Source organism: Apostichopus japonicus, chromosome 13, assembly GCF_037975245.1.
Source record: "Apostichopus japonicus isolate 1M-3 chromosome 13, ASM3797524v1, whole genome shotgun sequence".
In the NCBI taxonomy this organism is placed as follows: domain Eukaryota; kingdom Metazoa; phylum Echinodermata; class Holothuroidea; order Aspidochirotida; family Stichopodidae; genus Apostichopus; species Apostichopus japonicus.
Genome location: NC_092573.1, coordinates 25315926 through 25332880, shown reverse-complemented (window position 1 = coordinate 25332880; position 16955 = coordinate 25315926). Strand labels below are relative to the sequence as shown.

Below are 16955 nucleotides of genomic sequence, written 5' to 3'. Positions count from 1 at the left end.
ATCATAATATGATAACAGCCAAAGGTGAAAAATAGTAACTGCATGAAACATCATGAACCAATTCCAAAGACAGAAAAGGTGGTAAATTTATATTCAACTGTTTCTATGGTAACCATGCACAATGGTTCAGAAAACATCAGCTGCTATCTGTGCTTGTAGCCTTACAACATGAATAATTAATAATAATAATAATAATAATATCAATAATAATTCAGAAAAGAATGAGAAAGGTGAATCATTTCAAATACTTCCAATAAAGACCACATTTTCCTTTTCATATCTGTAAGTCTCTGAGTTAATTATTTAGTTAATTGAAAAATTGAGTTGATTAGCTTTTGCAGGGCTCTCCTCAAACCTTTTGGATTTCAGGAAATCATGTTAAGGTAATAAATGTCCAAGTGGCGAGTCACTAACGTCTCAATGTCACATCTCTATTTGATTTTTCAAATTATATTAATCATCAAAATGTTTGGAACTTTGACTTCCACCAAAACTACCAGAAGGCTAGTATTCAATAAAGGTGCCACCTACAAACCACCAGATGAGATTCACCAGATTTATAGATATGTAAATAAATTCTTATATTTTTGCTACTGGTGACCTCAAGTGAATTTCATCTCTCCAATAACATACATTAGCAGTCATTAGCAGGCGAGAAAGTAATAAAGGGCATCTGCATACCAAGTTTGAAGTTCATTCAAGGTATACATGGCGAGTTATCATGTTCACATGTTCACATATACACACATAAACCTCATACATTCTGTCTTCGTTCGGCATGGAACCCAAATTTATGTACAACACCAACAACCACCAATTACCAACTGAACATCCTGGTTAATGACCTTTGACCTCCACCAAGAGTAACAACAATTTTGAATTGATTGAAGAACATTCATATATGCCAAGAATGAAGTTGCCTAATTTTTCCTCTCTGGAGGTAGAGTACAGTATGTTCACATAAGTAGCTATTTTGTGTACTACTGAACTCAATGACCTTTTGACCTTTACCTTTGAAACTCTTCTTGTAATAACTACTTACGTATTCCAGATTGACCTACGACCCAAGAGAGCCGAAGGAAAAGCATCACTCCCCAAATGTTTAACAGACATCGTACCTATGGAAAGGTAACATGGATATGCATCTATTTATCTGTATCCAAAGACTCAATAGGTAAGGATAAGGCCTGTTGACGTACATAACATGCTTGTTACAAACTCATGAGAAATTCAAAAAGACCTCGGTATCACTCAACAGTCAGTTGATAAATTGATAAGCCCCTTTAAGTTGCGCTTACCTCCACTTACAGTCATGTTATTCTTATACCAAAGAGTCTCCTTGTTCATCTCCTATGATGATTACCAAGTCGTTTCTAAGATTGATTTCAGATTTAATCAAGCAAGCTTTAATACTACTTACTAGTACTCCTTTAATCCAGCCAAACTTCACAGCTTTCTTGTTATGAGATGGGGTCCCTTCTTCTGCTCCTGCCAAATTCTGAGACGATGGTGATCCATTGATGTCTCCTCCGGGCTAGCAAGATTGAGAAGGGAAAAAGTGTAAGTGTGTGACAGTTGTGATTAAGTTATTGCACGAACACATAAAACACAAGCGTGTGCCTTCTTAAAACAGTAGTGGCACATGACATACAAATCCTGTCATCAATCCTGTAGCACTGAGCTTATACTACAGTCACAGGCCACTGCAAGACATCAAGGCTATTATAACAAACATTGTTCACTTTATAACTACAAACAATTCAGCTCATATTGGACAGAGTAAGAAAGGTTGTGTTTTGAACATTTTACTTGCATAGATCTACTGTATGTAATGAGAGTATATCACAAGTTTATAATAGACAAAAGGGGGAGGAGAAAGTCAAGAGATGGGGGCGGGGGGTCCTACAGCAGGGAGGAATGAGTAACATAATTACTAGTGATCATAGGAAAGTCTCATCTCAAGTGGCTTGTGAGCTCTTTGCTCTCAACAAATCTCATTACGACCATCTTGATAGCTTCTACAGAGACAGGTCAATCAACAATTTGAAAGCCATCAATCACATTGAGTGTGACACTTTGTTAACTTTTGTAGTTTCGCACGCCTTATTACAAGAAACACTGCATACATGTTCTCAGATCACAGCATGATTGCATACATTGCTTGCTTTCAGCAGAGTAACTGAACATAAACGAACACTGACAGTGCCGTTGCTAAGGGGAGCACAAAAGCCTAAATATTGCCTAATATCCTTGGAAGTTACTCAGAAGCTACTCATTCACAGCATCCTATGACATGTGTTAGCGATTGAAACGGAAGGGAGGCCTTCAGGTGTAGGCTTGTGAAATGACAAAAGGAAACAGGCCATAGCTGGAACAGTCTTGCAAATGCAGAACTAATAATGACAAATGAGGCACTTCCTAATTACAATAGGCCGGCAAAGTAGTCAGCAAGGAGAGAGAATGTTGGTGGAACAAGCTTGTACATAGAAATGCATAGAACTTACAGAATCTGCACACAATCTATGTATGCTATCCCCAATGTGTCAGATGCTTAAAAAGGACCATTCCTTGGGAAGGCCCGTTCACTTATAAATACACAATGTTTAAATGAATCAGTGCTAATCAGAGATGATGTACAGTTGCTACTACTATCCCTGCCATTCTGTTCAATGGTATATTGTGTATTGACTTAACATTTACTATGTTAGCAGTGAATTTCACCACACTATGGCCTTCTCTCTATTTCTCTTTTCTGGTTGAAATCACTCTGTACTGTACATATAGTGCATAAGTGATATATCTATTGTGCATATCCTCATACAGTATATACCTGTACAAATTTCCTATTGAATGTTTTTTGCAATTCATCTCCCAATACTATTACATCATGAATGACTAAATGGCTTTGTCATTGTTCACGAGTAATCATTTTTCTTTATAGTCAAACTGAATTAAAGGCAGGTAGTTATAATTTCCTATTTGAATGTTTCCTTGAAAATGAACACCTCATATCACAAAAAGTATGGGGCTAATACCACACAGTATGTAAGGGTCTTGTACCACAGTATGTATGGGTCTAGTGCCACAGTATGTAAGGGTCTAGTACCACAGTATGTTATGTTCTAGTACCACAGTATCTAGGGTCTAGTACCACAGTTTGTTAGTGTCTAGTACCACAGTATGTAAGGGCTAATACCACACAGTATGTAAGGGTCTAGTACCACAGTACATGTTGTAAGAATCTTGTATAGATTAGGTCTCCTAGGCAACTTGGGCAAATGAGGTTACTGTAGTTTCTTCTCCCACACAGAGGTCTAGAGACTACTGATTGATATCAATAAACACAACATTGATGATCAGTGCTTCATGACAACCAAAGCCTGGAAATGCTTCCGTTTTCTTTGCCTGTACATCCTTAAATATTCGTGACAAGAAATAGATCAGCAGCCATCCCACTGTAATCCAAATCACTACTTGAGGATGGAGTAATTACACTAACAGAGTGAATTCTTGTCATGGACGAGGGATAGCATTCCCTCTTGTGGTAACAAATAATAGATAAATAGTCTGAACATTTTAATTTGCAAAACAAAAAGTTAGAGGACAGAGTCTGTTCAAGATTAGAGAACATTTAATGATTGATTGAAGAATTCATTGTTGACATAACTAATTAGTTTTCCCCTCATTTGAATTTCATCATCAAGTAAGTTTCTTTTATAATCAGAGTATAAAACACACTATGCTGTGTTACGAGTGCTGATTAGCAACAAATCCAATTTCAGTTTATGACCAGATGGTGAAATGGAAAGCAGTTAGTGAAGCAGATACAAAACTTAAAAACATAATAACTAAAGAATAACTACTACCAATCCACATCTGTAATACAACTTGTACAATACCTGACACAAAGGAGTTCAAACATGATGCATAGTGCATTATAAATTGCAGTACAGGTACAGTACTTATCTGTTGCTATGGAAACTATATTGATTGCTTGTAACATGCACAGATAATTTATTACACATGACCTGGCATACCTGACTGATATTAGATAACTTCTGCACTCACTATTATGTGAGTTATGTAAGACAGCAGAGTCACCCACAAGAGAATTCATATAATTGAAATCGTAGTGAGTTGGAAAATCCAGAACAGTGATAACAACTTCCAGCCTCCACCAGCATTCGAACCATGTACATTACAGTCATTGCTACCAGCATTGTCACAAGCAGTATACATGGATAATAAGCTACAGGTTTTAATTAATACACAGGTTATCATGTAAATACTAGGTAACTTCATACACAGTTAGTGTGAGGGTGCTGTGATTGTGGAAAGCAGGTAAGCAAAGTAAATCGCTGTTGTAGTTTGTAAAACACGTCATCCAGATACTTTCGGTGGCAGAATGACAAAAGGAGGGTGGTGGACAGGAATGGACCAATCGCTAGGAGGGAACACTCTGCTTCATGGTTTAATAAGTGCTGTAGACATTGTAGAGTATATATATATTAGTGCATTTGTTGTGAGGAGACAGGGTAAGTGAGGAGTGAAGTCATTTACAAATGATAAAAGTTATAAATTCTCAAGGCTACCAGGTGACTTTAAACTGGGGGTGCTACAACTTGGTTATGGGAGACAGGTAAGTGAGGAACAAAGTAAATCACTGTTATAGATGATTACATGTGACTAATACAGGTCGTAAATTCAATGGGTTCCTTATACCGCGTGCTTCATGCAGTATTAAAGTTCAGCTCTGCAGACATACAGTAAGTATGTAAAACCACCAACTCCATTTCCATATTTTCCACCTAGTTGTAAAATCATGTTTTCACATCTACACTAACAATCGTGAAAATACTTGTTTGAAACTTTACTACCATGACATGAACAGCCAAGTACAAATCTACACTTAATATTGTGAACATTCATAGCCCATTCCATGTTAAAGTGATTGCATTATAAGTATAGTAGTAGTATTGTACATATTTACACAGTGGACCCACTGACAAGTTTATAGGTGCTTAACATGCTTTGCAGGGCTCAAAATGACTCCAGTGTAAACATTTACCGGTAATTATACTTCACGCCTTTCTAGTTTATAGAATGACAAATGTCTATAAAATACATCTGTAGGGCATATTATATAATTTATTTATAGGTTGTGAGAAACAAATCTGTGGTACCTGAAACCTATTGTACTACTTGTATGCAATGCAACACACATCAGTAACTTGTGAAATGCTGAAACTTATTGTACTACGTTTATGCAATGCAAGTTATGCAACACATATCATTGATGTTTAACTGCACACTATGTGACATATACTGTATACTGTACCATTGAAAAGCACCACGTTGTGTCCTTTCATAGCTAGATCTTAACTTTGGATCTCCTTCATAAAAACTCCATCTTTATGCACTTTTCTATCACTAACTAATTAAATTTTGGTAGCACACAGTTAGTAACATGTTATCATGAAAAATTAAATTCTTTTGCTTTGCACACTCTGTATGTTCGAGTTAATTGCGATGACAAAACATCTAAACAGATATATCGATTAATCAGCAAGCATTTTTTGGAGTCAATTTAAATTCTCAGTAACTTTTGAGTCATCCACGCTATCATCACATTTTACGGAAACATAATGTACTGAGGTTGACAAGTACTGTACTGTACAGCAGGTATGGACTCAGCAACCTGTTTGTAGAATATGACACGTTCTTACTTGAACACACAAAGCAGCCAATAACTAGGTCAGCAGCCAAATAAAATTTGTTTACAGTAATAACAGGTCTGTAAATGTCACCTAACAGAAATGTGTGCGATGTTCTTCAAATCATCTTCCCTTAGGGAACTTGGAAGATAACTTCAAAGCAGTAGAGATGCAAATTTGTATATTACTAGAGGGCAAATTGTATATTGATATAGTGACACAATAACTGCTAAATATGCTAAAATAGGAAAGTAGGTATCTAAAACACTTGGTTTTGATATTAACCTACTTTTATGGAATTCATAAATTTGAGACTAGAAGGTTGCTCACATATCTCAATGGTTACATATTTAGCTAAACATGTTAGTCTCCAGTGAAATGCGGTAACATCAGTTGAAACTGGGCTTTATTTTCACTTGACAATGCTCTCAAGAACTTATAATGTTAAATGGTATCAATGTGTTGAAAAGGGAAGCATGTTGGTTGACAGAGACCTCAATGAAAAGCACAAACAGAGAAACGTGTATGGGTGAGATGTCGTATTTAAGGCACGTAGTGAATAATTTTGTCTATGTACAGCACAACATGATCAGTTGATTTCAGTTACCAAAAAGGGACGAATTCCGAAGGAAGAAAATCCACTCGAAAATCACTTGTAGACACTTTGAATGGTAGAATGAGAAGGAAGGGCAATGACTAGAGGGGCCGGTCATAAAGCGCAAGCAGTGTTATAACGTTACCAGGATATTCCAGGCACAGTAGAACGTGGTGCTAAGGTTATGGGGAGACAGGTAAGCGAGGATCGAAGTAAATATGTCATATGACGTACCTGCAGTCACACCTAACACCGCTATATAGCAAGGGACCAACTGACAAATTTGTTGACAATTTCTGTAACTTGACTACAACTGACGATGAGGTTTCCCTAGCATTCAAAATAACTTATAACCTTTGAAGCATGATAGATCCACAGCTACATACATAGATACATACAAATTCACTGGACCGAGATTTTCCTTCTTTGACAACGAGTCCAAATGATAAAACTCAACTACCAAAAAAAAGAGAAACACATGAAAATTTGATTTTGATTCTATTCTCACCTTTGGGTCATGTAAATCCTGCAATGTGGGTCTGGATTTCATGCCTGGTTCTGTCACTATTGAGAACATATTCCGATAGTTTTCAATCGATGGTTTGGCTTCCATGGTCATTTGGCCAAGAGTGTGCATTTGCATGGACTGCTCAAAGCTGGCGTCATCGATCCCCAACTTGTGATTACTTGCCTCGAGATTGCCTGGGTCACTCGATGGGTCTTCACTGACCACATTGACCTCGAAACGACTCTGTTTCGGTGATGACTGGGGTGGATCATCCTGCGGATCAGCCTGGCGGAGAGAACTGTCTGATGAACCTTCATCGCCTAATTTGAAGGTTGCCATAGCAACTTTCCAATGATGAAATGGGTAGTATTTCTTGGAATTATAGGTATAGGGGGCTTAACTGTAAGGTAGTAACCTTTCACTTCACAGCCAAAGTGGTGAGAGAACTGTGATGCAACAGATTAGATGATGGCCATTGTCGTTAGAAATCTGTCTGAAGGAAGAGCATAAAATAAATCATAAACACAGTGAAATGCTACTTAGATATTATCTTAATTAACTAGTAGATAATGTTACGTAACAACTCATGCCAATCACTTCATTAACATGTCAAACATCAAGACTTATAGACTTCATTTCATAGCTTCATTTCAAAGCGTCCTTTATTAAGGTTCCATTTCATAACATAACCTCATTCATAGTTTGTTGTAGTAAGTTGTACAGTAGGTTCGTTCTAAAAGTTAGCACATGCACTGGACACCGGAGGAGTGCAGTGCCTTTAAACGATTACCAGGTCACTCTAGACAGTGTGTAGAGAAAGAGTGCCTTAGTTGTGAGAGGACAGGGAAGTGAGGTCGCAAAATAAATCTTCATGAGGTTCTGGGCATCACTGTTCCTATGTACAGTGTGCAATATTAAATGCAAATAAGAAACAATCCTCAACAAATGCTAATCGTCCTTGACAACAATATACATTTAACATAAGAAATCTTACACTACATTGTAAACACAATATTATCAAACCAAAGACCAAAGAATCATGATCATGTATAAAGCAACAATTGAACAATTCCAAACAAGACATTGCTAAATCCAAGAAGAACTTTTGTAACTCTCTGATTAGGAGCAGAAAAGTTGTTATAGGCTTATAGCCACATATATCTTATTAATTGTACATTGAGAATAGACTCATAATTTAATTATATATGAATAACATGCTATGATGGGAATATTGAAGTAAGTCGAATGCAAACATTACAAAGGTTAGGTAGCAAAAATTCCTCTATTTACCCCATGTGCTCTTAACTAAAAATAATACACTACTGTACACTGTAAAGTTTACAGTTTACACTACATAACCAAAGTATGTGATGTATGAAAATCTGATCTAGACATGTATCTAACTGACCTTTACCCAAGCTGACAGTTCCCCCCCCCCCCCCAATAAAAAACACCCCATCCAGACAGGAATTTCTACACCACTAAACAAAGACCATCTCTTCAAGTTACAGTACTTTCATACTTAACCAACCAATGAGAAGCCACTCTATATTCAGTTGGTTGTATGAGCTGGCAATGCATTGGTTCTGTTTATCTCTTTTCATTATAACCGTATTCACAGTTTATAAGAAGTAATGAACTTCTAAATATAGAATTGACATCATTTCTTTAAAAAGCACATTTGCTCATGCACCAGACTTATCACCTCCAGAGATCTCTGTAATCACATGAATTAAATGGTTGTTTTTTTTTTTTTGTCAGTAAACCAGTAACCCTTACTGCGAGGTCAATGTGTAAAAGGGTGGGCATGCATTACTTGAACAGGATAATGTTAGTGTCTTCCATCAATCTGAAAACAACATCTGGCATATATACAGCTTACTTAGCTTCATGCATGATAGTCCGTACAGTATGAATCAGTATACTATGGTCTTACACGCAATATAAGGCACTGAACGTGTTTGCTTAATTATTGCTCCAAAAGGGATTGAAACTTTAATACTTATATATATATATATATATATATTAGTTAATATTATTATTTATTAATTATATACTCTTAAATACAATACAAAGCCTTGGGCAATAATACCTTTAAATAGCAGTGTATAGTCTAAGTACTGTATACTCCATCTACTCAGCATGATCAGTTGATTTAGTGGCATATTAAAATTAGAGCCTCATGTAATTCAACAAAATACTATTTTACAATACTAAAATACATCTAGAGAACTATGGAAATGAAAGGTTAGTATATAAGTTACACATTGAGAAAACAATTTATGCAGATAAACAATACAATACAAATTTCCCCTTCTATTTGAAAATCAGCACTAATATCAAGGCACTGTTACAATACTGTAGCAATTGTGTAGACCATTTCTTCTGACCATAAAGCGACCAAAACTAAATTCCAAACCAATTCCGTCATGGTTTGGGTGCTTGTGAGTGATGAACTTACCTGTCTTATCACAACCTTCACATTCTCTCTACCATATCTAGAGTGACCTGATTGTCTTTTGACACTGACCTTCCATGGTGACTGGTCACCTCTGGTCAACCGACTACCCCTTAATCATTTTACCACACAGAGTGTCTATTTATGTAGTACTCTAAACAGTTATCCAATCTTTCTGTATTTTGCGGCTTTTCAGAAGTCCAAGAATCAGTATCATTTTCATATTGGGGCGTTCTTTCGCCGATATTATACTGATGTCAAGGCACTGTTACACACATCAACTGTGAAGATCAGTTCTTCAGACTGCACAAAAGGAGATTACAGTAAGTCACATCGGTCCACAGTAAATTTACACCGATGGCACCGATGGGTTTGGCTTTGTGACTTCCAGAACATGACCCTACCAATGGCATTAAGTGAATAGTAAAATGCCTGTTGGCTTTTTCTGTTTGTGTCCTTTCTGTTCACACAGTCAGTTTCAAATGGTAGATTGGTTCAATAACAAAGTACCATTAGTGCTAGTTGAGGAACATGTGAAAATAACAAAAGCAACCATTTATTTATCACAAACAATATTTTGTTGTTGTTTATGCTAGCAATCCATAAAAGAATCAATGTGCAATTATTGTCCATTAAAACTGTAAACCTCCATTGTTGCATTATAACTTACACAGGCTCCAAAGTATAGCTAACCTACACAGTACTGCATTCATAATACAGTCAGATATGTGCTCACACCGGGCACCGGCGGACCGCTGCTCTGAATACCGACTGGCCCAAACACTATTTATTGCAAATACTTTTCCAAAATTGAGGGGGGCCACTTTCCCTCAGACCCCCCCCCCAGTTAGTGGATCCCACTACCGCACAAATCTGCCCAGCACTGAAACATTCCTGTGCATAACTTTGCACAGTTCACAATACATTACCTACAGTGAAGTATTAACCTGACATTCCAAGCTGTATGAACAGTCTGTAATGATATCCAACAAGTGTCAGAAACACCTGTTTTGGCCAGTCAAATATTTCTACACAGATTCTTGGCTTACAAAATGAATACCTTAGTATTCATGAGAACAAGTAGTAGGATGATACTTTGATCATTGACGATAAGACCGACACATACCATTTGTACAATCATTGTATAAACAACTAAAAAACTAAAAATTTACATTAAAAAACTGAATATACTGTATACAGTCTTATATATAATTCTAGAACCCCTCCAAGAAACAGCCTTATAGAAATTTGAAGACTTACCTTAATATTCATCTTTTTCAAAATAGTGGAGAATCCTGTAACTGTTCCTACAGTACACAGTAATACTACAATTTTAGATGTTTCAGTCCTAATACTCAAAGCTAAGGTAGGGTTGACCCATATACATAGCATGTATTCATCAGTGCAGAGAGCATGAGGAAGTTGCTACTTAAGCTAGAGCAAGCTCTGTTAAACTTAGAATGATGTCACCCGGTTGGGTCCCGTCCTGTCCTGCTTCAGAGCACTCCTAGTGCTAGGAACTGTGTGTACTGTCAATATGAGTGCTTTGAAGCATATGATATGGGAGGACATTTTAGAGAGGTATTAGCATTAGGAAATTGTCCTTACTGGCTGATGATGGACAAGTTTATATATGAATATTCATGACTTACTGCAAAATGATGTCATTGCTATATATAGTGATATGATGTCATTGCTATATATAGTGATATATCTGAGAACATATCATAAAATCCTGTCTTTTCTTACATGTTGGAAATAATTTTATAGCCTAGTGAACTAAGGTAGGAGCAGTTATCAATCTACACACTCGTACTCAATGGAAACATGGTTTTAAAATAAAAGAAATATAGTGCACTTGACTGGACTTGTGTACATGTGCAATATTTAAGCAAAAGCCTTTAGTGCAAGGCTGTATCAGCAGTTAACATATACTTCAATGCTAAAAATCTTTTAAAAAGTGTCCTCGGGCAATCCAAAAACGTCTTCAGAGAAATGTTTGACATTAAAAATGGAAAAAAAATGCTTTATTATATCCATAACAAAGACCTTTGACTATGCCTTGTGTTTTCTGCTGCCAAAACAGAAACGTTTTTGTAAGTTTCAAAGTTACATAAAAACTTATATCCTACCATTGGATAATTATGGTACATACAGATAGGCCTAACCAATCTGCATCATGTTTGAAATATGTTACAAAACGCAAACACTGGTGATATGTAAACGTGATTATAAACTCTAAGAATTTCATACATTACATAGTGAAAAGTCTCAGTCTGGTAATAGGATTGATAACTCACTTTTGCAGAGAATTTGTGTTACGTTTTGTTTTCCATGTGTTGTAATATTTTTCTCCGGGCATCATTGTTATGAGTAATGACAATTGGAATTGTATTTATATAGCAGTGGATGTATTTACACTGAGTGTGTCAAAGTTACTTTGGACTCTTGCCAAGATTTTGCCAAGAAACAGTTGTATGTGGACCAAAGTTATGGCTTAGTAGTGAAACAAAGACTTGTTGTTTAACTGCGGGTGGGAAGAAGATGGTTGCACAAAAATATTGATACAATGAGAAGAGAGAAGGGAATAAACATGCTGCTACAATACATGTTAGGTGAATATTTGACTTCAATCAGTTGTAAACAGACTAACACCAGACAAAACAATTAAGTTAGATTACTTACACTTTGTGATTAACTAATTTACACAACATTACAGTATGTACACAGTGTAGTTTGGACTTCTATTTGGAAAGCATGTACAAAGCTAATGGGCCATCTTGGATAAAATTGCAACAATTTAAATGGTTCTGCTGTTATAGCTTCTAACTGTTTAGTGAAATTAACAGAAACAGGCAACACTACACTGGGCTTATTTTTGGAAGAGGGAATCTAGGAACAACAGCAGTGCAGTATGCTACAATGGTCTGTTAATTCATATCATTACCCCCAAATGATGCATTGTTTCATAAATCTATTTCAGTCTGTATGGTGGCATACTCCTATTTAGAGTCTATATCATTCCGCCTGAATGTTCTCCTCAGGAAAAGTGTCAAAATGTAGTAGGAAAACATCTTTTTCAATATGCTCTCAATTAGGATCTGTTTTTTTTTTTGTGGCTTCATGTTGAAGAGCATGAATGGAAGTACATGTCGTGCAAAAATTGGGTCAACTGAAGCAATTTTAGACCCCTTTAGGCCTCCCAGGAGCATCGTACGAAAATTGTTTACTACTGAGTAAAGAGGTTTGTTAAAAGTGACAAAAACATCAGGCTCTGATAGCAAAAATCTTCAAGGTCATGATACAGAAAATTGATGGTGCCATGAAAGGCCATCAAGTGATGGGTAGCATTTAGCTAGGAGTAATTATAGGTTTAGCTATTGAGAACTTATATCAAAACTTAGAGACCACATTACTTTTATGATTTAGTGTGTAAGTCCATGGGGCTTTAAGTGGGTGTATGTTACCATATAGGCTATATGCAAGATGACCACAATTCCCGTTTTTTTTTAAAGGGTGTCTTCCGAGCTAAGGTGTAAATGCAATTGCTCCATAGGGCCTACACTGAACACCAATACTAAGGGCTATTACCAAGAGTTGAAAGTATTGTCGGACTCGGCTCGCGCGGTATTGGACTTGGACCCAGTGGACTTGGGATAGGTGGACTCGACTACAGCCATGCTTAAATAGTAGTAGTACTAATATACAACTAGACTGTGCCTCGTCTAGGCATAGCCTTACATTGCAATAATTTAGCTTATCTTGTAACGTTCAAAACTCACCACCTGTGATAGTGTGTTCGGGGCTTGTTCACTTCTGAGTTCATACTGTAGTTACAAACCTACATTGACCATAGTATCAGAGTGGACCAGTTACTTGTTACCAAACGAACTGATCTCGCAAGGAATGATGATCACTTACCCCTCGATTTCATTCAGCAGACACCTATGGTTGTAGAAAGTCCGATATGTGCTCGAGAAGTCAGTCTTAAAGTCACCGTGATCGTAGACCTGCTGTAATGCAAGTACAGTACGACTAGTAATAGTAGTATAGTACGTCTAGTTCTCAGGCCGGCTGAAGCTGGCCAACATATGTACAACACAGCGCTTGCTCATATGGCTATGGAACGCCAAATTATCATGGAGAGGGGGGTATTATAATTTAATAAAACTTTCTACCGGATGAAATAAACAACTTACGAATTCATACGCGAACAACGGAATGTAGCTACTTGGTATATTTTTTAATGCTTAATTTAATGCATATTTCAATTCAAAAACTGCTATTTTTAGAATTTTGTTTTCAAACAATCGAACTGGAACGCACGCAAGATATCAGGGCTGTATACAAATGGAATGTGGTTGCTATAGGATCATGCCATTAGTTATTGTAGAATACACATTCCAGGAGTAATATAAGAGTTGAGTGCTACAATGGAGCAGGGAGTTGTTATGGAACTGCCTGAAGGGGGCACGTCCCATGACTCTCATGGTTGAGCGTTCCAGGTTAATGTATACGCCGATGATCTGTGACTCCTACACAAACAGCTAGACATAGGAAGGCACACAAACAATTAGGCCATACGTCGTATCATATACAGTAAACTGGTAGAGAGTGCTTCGTCAAACCAGGGTATAACGCCTCTATGAGTCAACAGCCCAAGGTCAGTGTGCTATACCATGAGAAATTTTTGGTAACTAGTTCAATGACCGTCTTGATGGTACCTTTATCATATATACACTAACATACATATCCTACAACAAAAAAAAACATTATTTGTATGATTTGTCAAGTACATACATTTTTCAGTCTACAAACAATATAAATGAACAACCCCTTTGACATATCAAATGCATTATAACATCATTGTTGGTTGTATTATTAAGTTTATAGTACGGTATATATTCAGGCTCCAAACCAGAGCATATGGGGGGGGTCACAAAATTTAGCTGGCGTCTTTCTTGGGTGAATAAGCATGGCGTAGTAGAAAGTACTTATTTCTATGCATCATGTCTAACTGTCAAATTGCGAATTGAAAAAGTGTGAATTCATTATACTATCTTAGTGCCGTGTATCGAATAAAAGACCTAAAGAAATTGAAATATATTTTGTCAAATACTTGTGAGCACTTGGAGGGGGTATGACCCTGAGGTCGTTGAAGTCGACTCCAGTGAAGGGGACATGGGGTCCTCCCAAGAGAAAAAAACAAATTTCCTTTTTGGCCTGAAATGGTACTTTCCGAGGCATAGTTAGGCTATTAATTAGTTTTATAATTAGGCGGTCTACACGTAAAGTTGTGTTAATAACTGTTTTATTCTTTGTGGAGAATGGGTAGTTTAAAAAGAGAAGGGAGTATATCCTACCTTCTGGCTCCGTTCCTAGTGCCGTGTTCGTTATCTGTCGACGGTCGACTAAATAAGCTAGCGTTACCTCATGCATATTAAACCTACGATCGGGTAATTAAGTAAGAACGCCGAAGATCCAATTAGTTTCCGATGATCAGGTAAATAAGCATCAGGGCAACGGTAATTAAACCGACGATCTGGTAAACAGAGCGGTCAAGAGCGCCATCTTTTATTTAAACTGATGATCAAGTGAATAACTTCCACCAATAATATAAGGAATGATCTTCTGAGAAGCAGATCACATCGTTCACAATAAAAACAAGAAGCCTGTCAAATATCAAATATAGCATGGATACGATATTCATATATATTGTTTGGTAGCTCTTGCTTGATCTTAAAATTTCTGTGGGGGGAACTTTGTCCAACGCCCATAGGCGTACGAGGCGGGGGGGGGGGAAGGGGGGCAGACTGCCCCCCCCCCAAATTTATATATATATATTTTTTTCTCCTCTTAGGCTGCCCGAATTTTTCAGGACTTTTGCCCGAATTTCTTGTCCTCTGGAAATATATATATATATATAAATATGCAGTAGCTTGCCCGAATTTTTTTCAAATTTTTGCCCGACAATTCCATGGTTTTCTTTATTTAGCATCATGATGCCCGAATATTTCCGTGTAACACCACCGTAAGCGCAGTTCATCTGGGCTACCACGCTTTTCGCACGATCAATTTTTTTCTAACTAGTCAATTGTATACCTGGACCAAGGGCGGCGGAACCGGGGGCACAGGGGGCACGTGCCCCCCCCCCCACTTTTCCTCAGGTTAAAAATGTGCCTTTTTTCTACATAAAAATTGAGGTGCCTCAAGTTAGCAAGAGGCCAGGGAACCAGAATGAACACTGGGGAAGGGCCGTTTCCGGCCATCTGAGGGGTTTGTAAAACCAAAACTTTTCTATAGTACGCTCCGCGCCAACTAATGGTGGCGCTCCGCTCAGATAGTCGTGCATACAACTTTGCAAATCCTGGCTAAGCCCGTGACTTTTAATGAATTTCTGTGGGTCAAACTCAAAGCTATTTCGAATGGAAATGATTTGTTTAGATATTAACAAGAAAAAAACTCCAATTCGGAAGATTCCTACATTAGCAACTAGCATGATTTCACCTCATTTTGTCTCAAAAGAAAACTTGTTCTTTGTTTCCCAATTTGCGCATTGGATATTGCAGTGCTAGTATGCATATTTTCCTTTAGGGGGGGGGGGGGGGCGTTGATGGAGTGATGTGTTTACACAAATAAGATAATATAATAAGAGTTATAAAGGGTACTAAATATAAGGCTGCATCAGTCCAATCGAATATCTGCAAAGTGCCCTTTGATGTCGGTGCCCCCCCCCCCAAGATTAAAAGTGCTTCCGCCGCCCTTGACCTGGACATCCCCAACATGAGTGTATATAAGAAACGTATTCTTGTTCATGGATGGTGGGGGGGTGTGCCTACAAGCCTAGAAGTACAGGTTTATCATATTCTTTGTTATATTTTATACTTTTTTTGTGAGACAAATTGCAGTCTCACCCGACACAGCGACGTTATCCCGCCTACGTGTCGTTGAACAATGTATGTTTTTTCTGGAGGTAGCTGAGTACTGTGTTAAAATAATAAATAAGGTAACTAAATAGGAGCTTAAAAAATATACTGTCCCATTTTTCCCCTTCAAAGTGATGTTACCATTTTTTCTTCTTCTAATTTACCAAATTTTTGGGGAAGTGTAAATTTCTAAAACGTGAGATTATAAAATAAAGAATGTTTAGATGCAACTTGCAAGGCCTCAGAAGTGCCGTTTCCGGCAATCTGAGAGGCATTGTGCGCCAAAAAATTTCTTGTACGCTACGCGCCAACCGATGGTGGCGCTCCGCTTAGATAGTGTCACGGGAACTTTCGGGCACAAAAAGTTATGCCCCCCAAACTGAAATGGTCCCGTACGCCTATGCCAACCCCCACCCCCTCCCGACCCCTCTGGCTACGTTACTGTTCTCAAGTCCTGCAGAGAACTTCCATAATATACATGGAACCCTCGTCTTTCGATCAGAGTTACTAAACTGATGATGAATTGAAAAAGACTATACAAGAAGCGAGTAGCGCTGTCACTTAATGATGACATCAAGTATTCCGAGTTCATGATATAAGAAAGTTCGGACACAGTTCACAGATTGGGGAGGGGTGGGAGAGTGGGGGTGCACCCCCAAATATTTATCTGCCATACCCCCACGCTTCAAGCAATGGTCAGAAAAGTATTTTGTTTGTATACGGATAAATAGGTTCTGTCTGTCCCTCAGGAAAA

The 16955-nt window shown here is 37.6% G+C and overlaps 1 protein-coding gene across 5 annotated transcripts in view; it reads right to left on the bottom strand.

Annotated features, from left to right (window-relative positions):
• The window catches only part of LOC139978354 (solute carrier family 12 member 2-like), a 33307-nt gene extending 19950 nt beyond the window's left edge, over positions 1–13357 (bottom strand). For 2 of the 5 annotated variants that reach the window (XM_071988487.1, XM_071988491.1), the window contains exons 1-4: positions 13197–13357; positions 6818–7310; positions 1421–1534; positions 1043–1118 (exon numbers count right to left, since the gene is read on the bottom strand). In XM_071988487.1, coding sequence (XP_071844588.1) covers positions 1043–1118; positions 1421–1534; positions 6818–7156 — 529 coding nt within the window. In that variant the 5' untranslated portion in view covers positions 7157–7310; positions 13197–13357. The other 3 variants (XM_071988488.1, XM_071988490.1, XM_071988489.1) reach the window with 3 other exon arrangements.
• Between the last annotated feature and the right edge of the window lie 3598 nt (positions 13358–16955).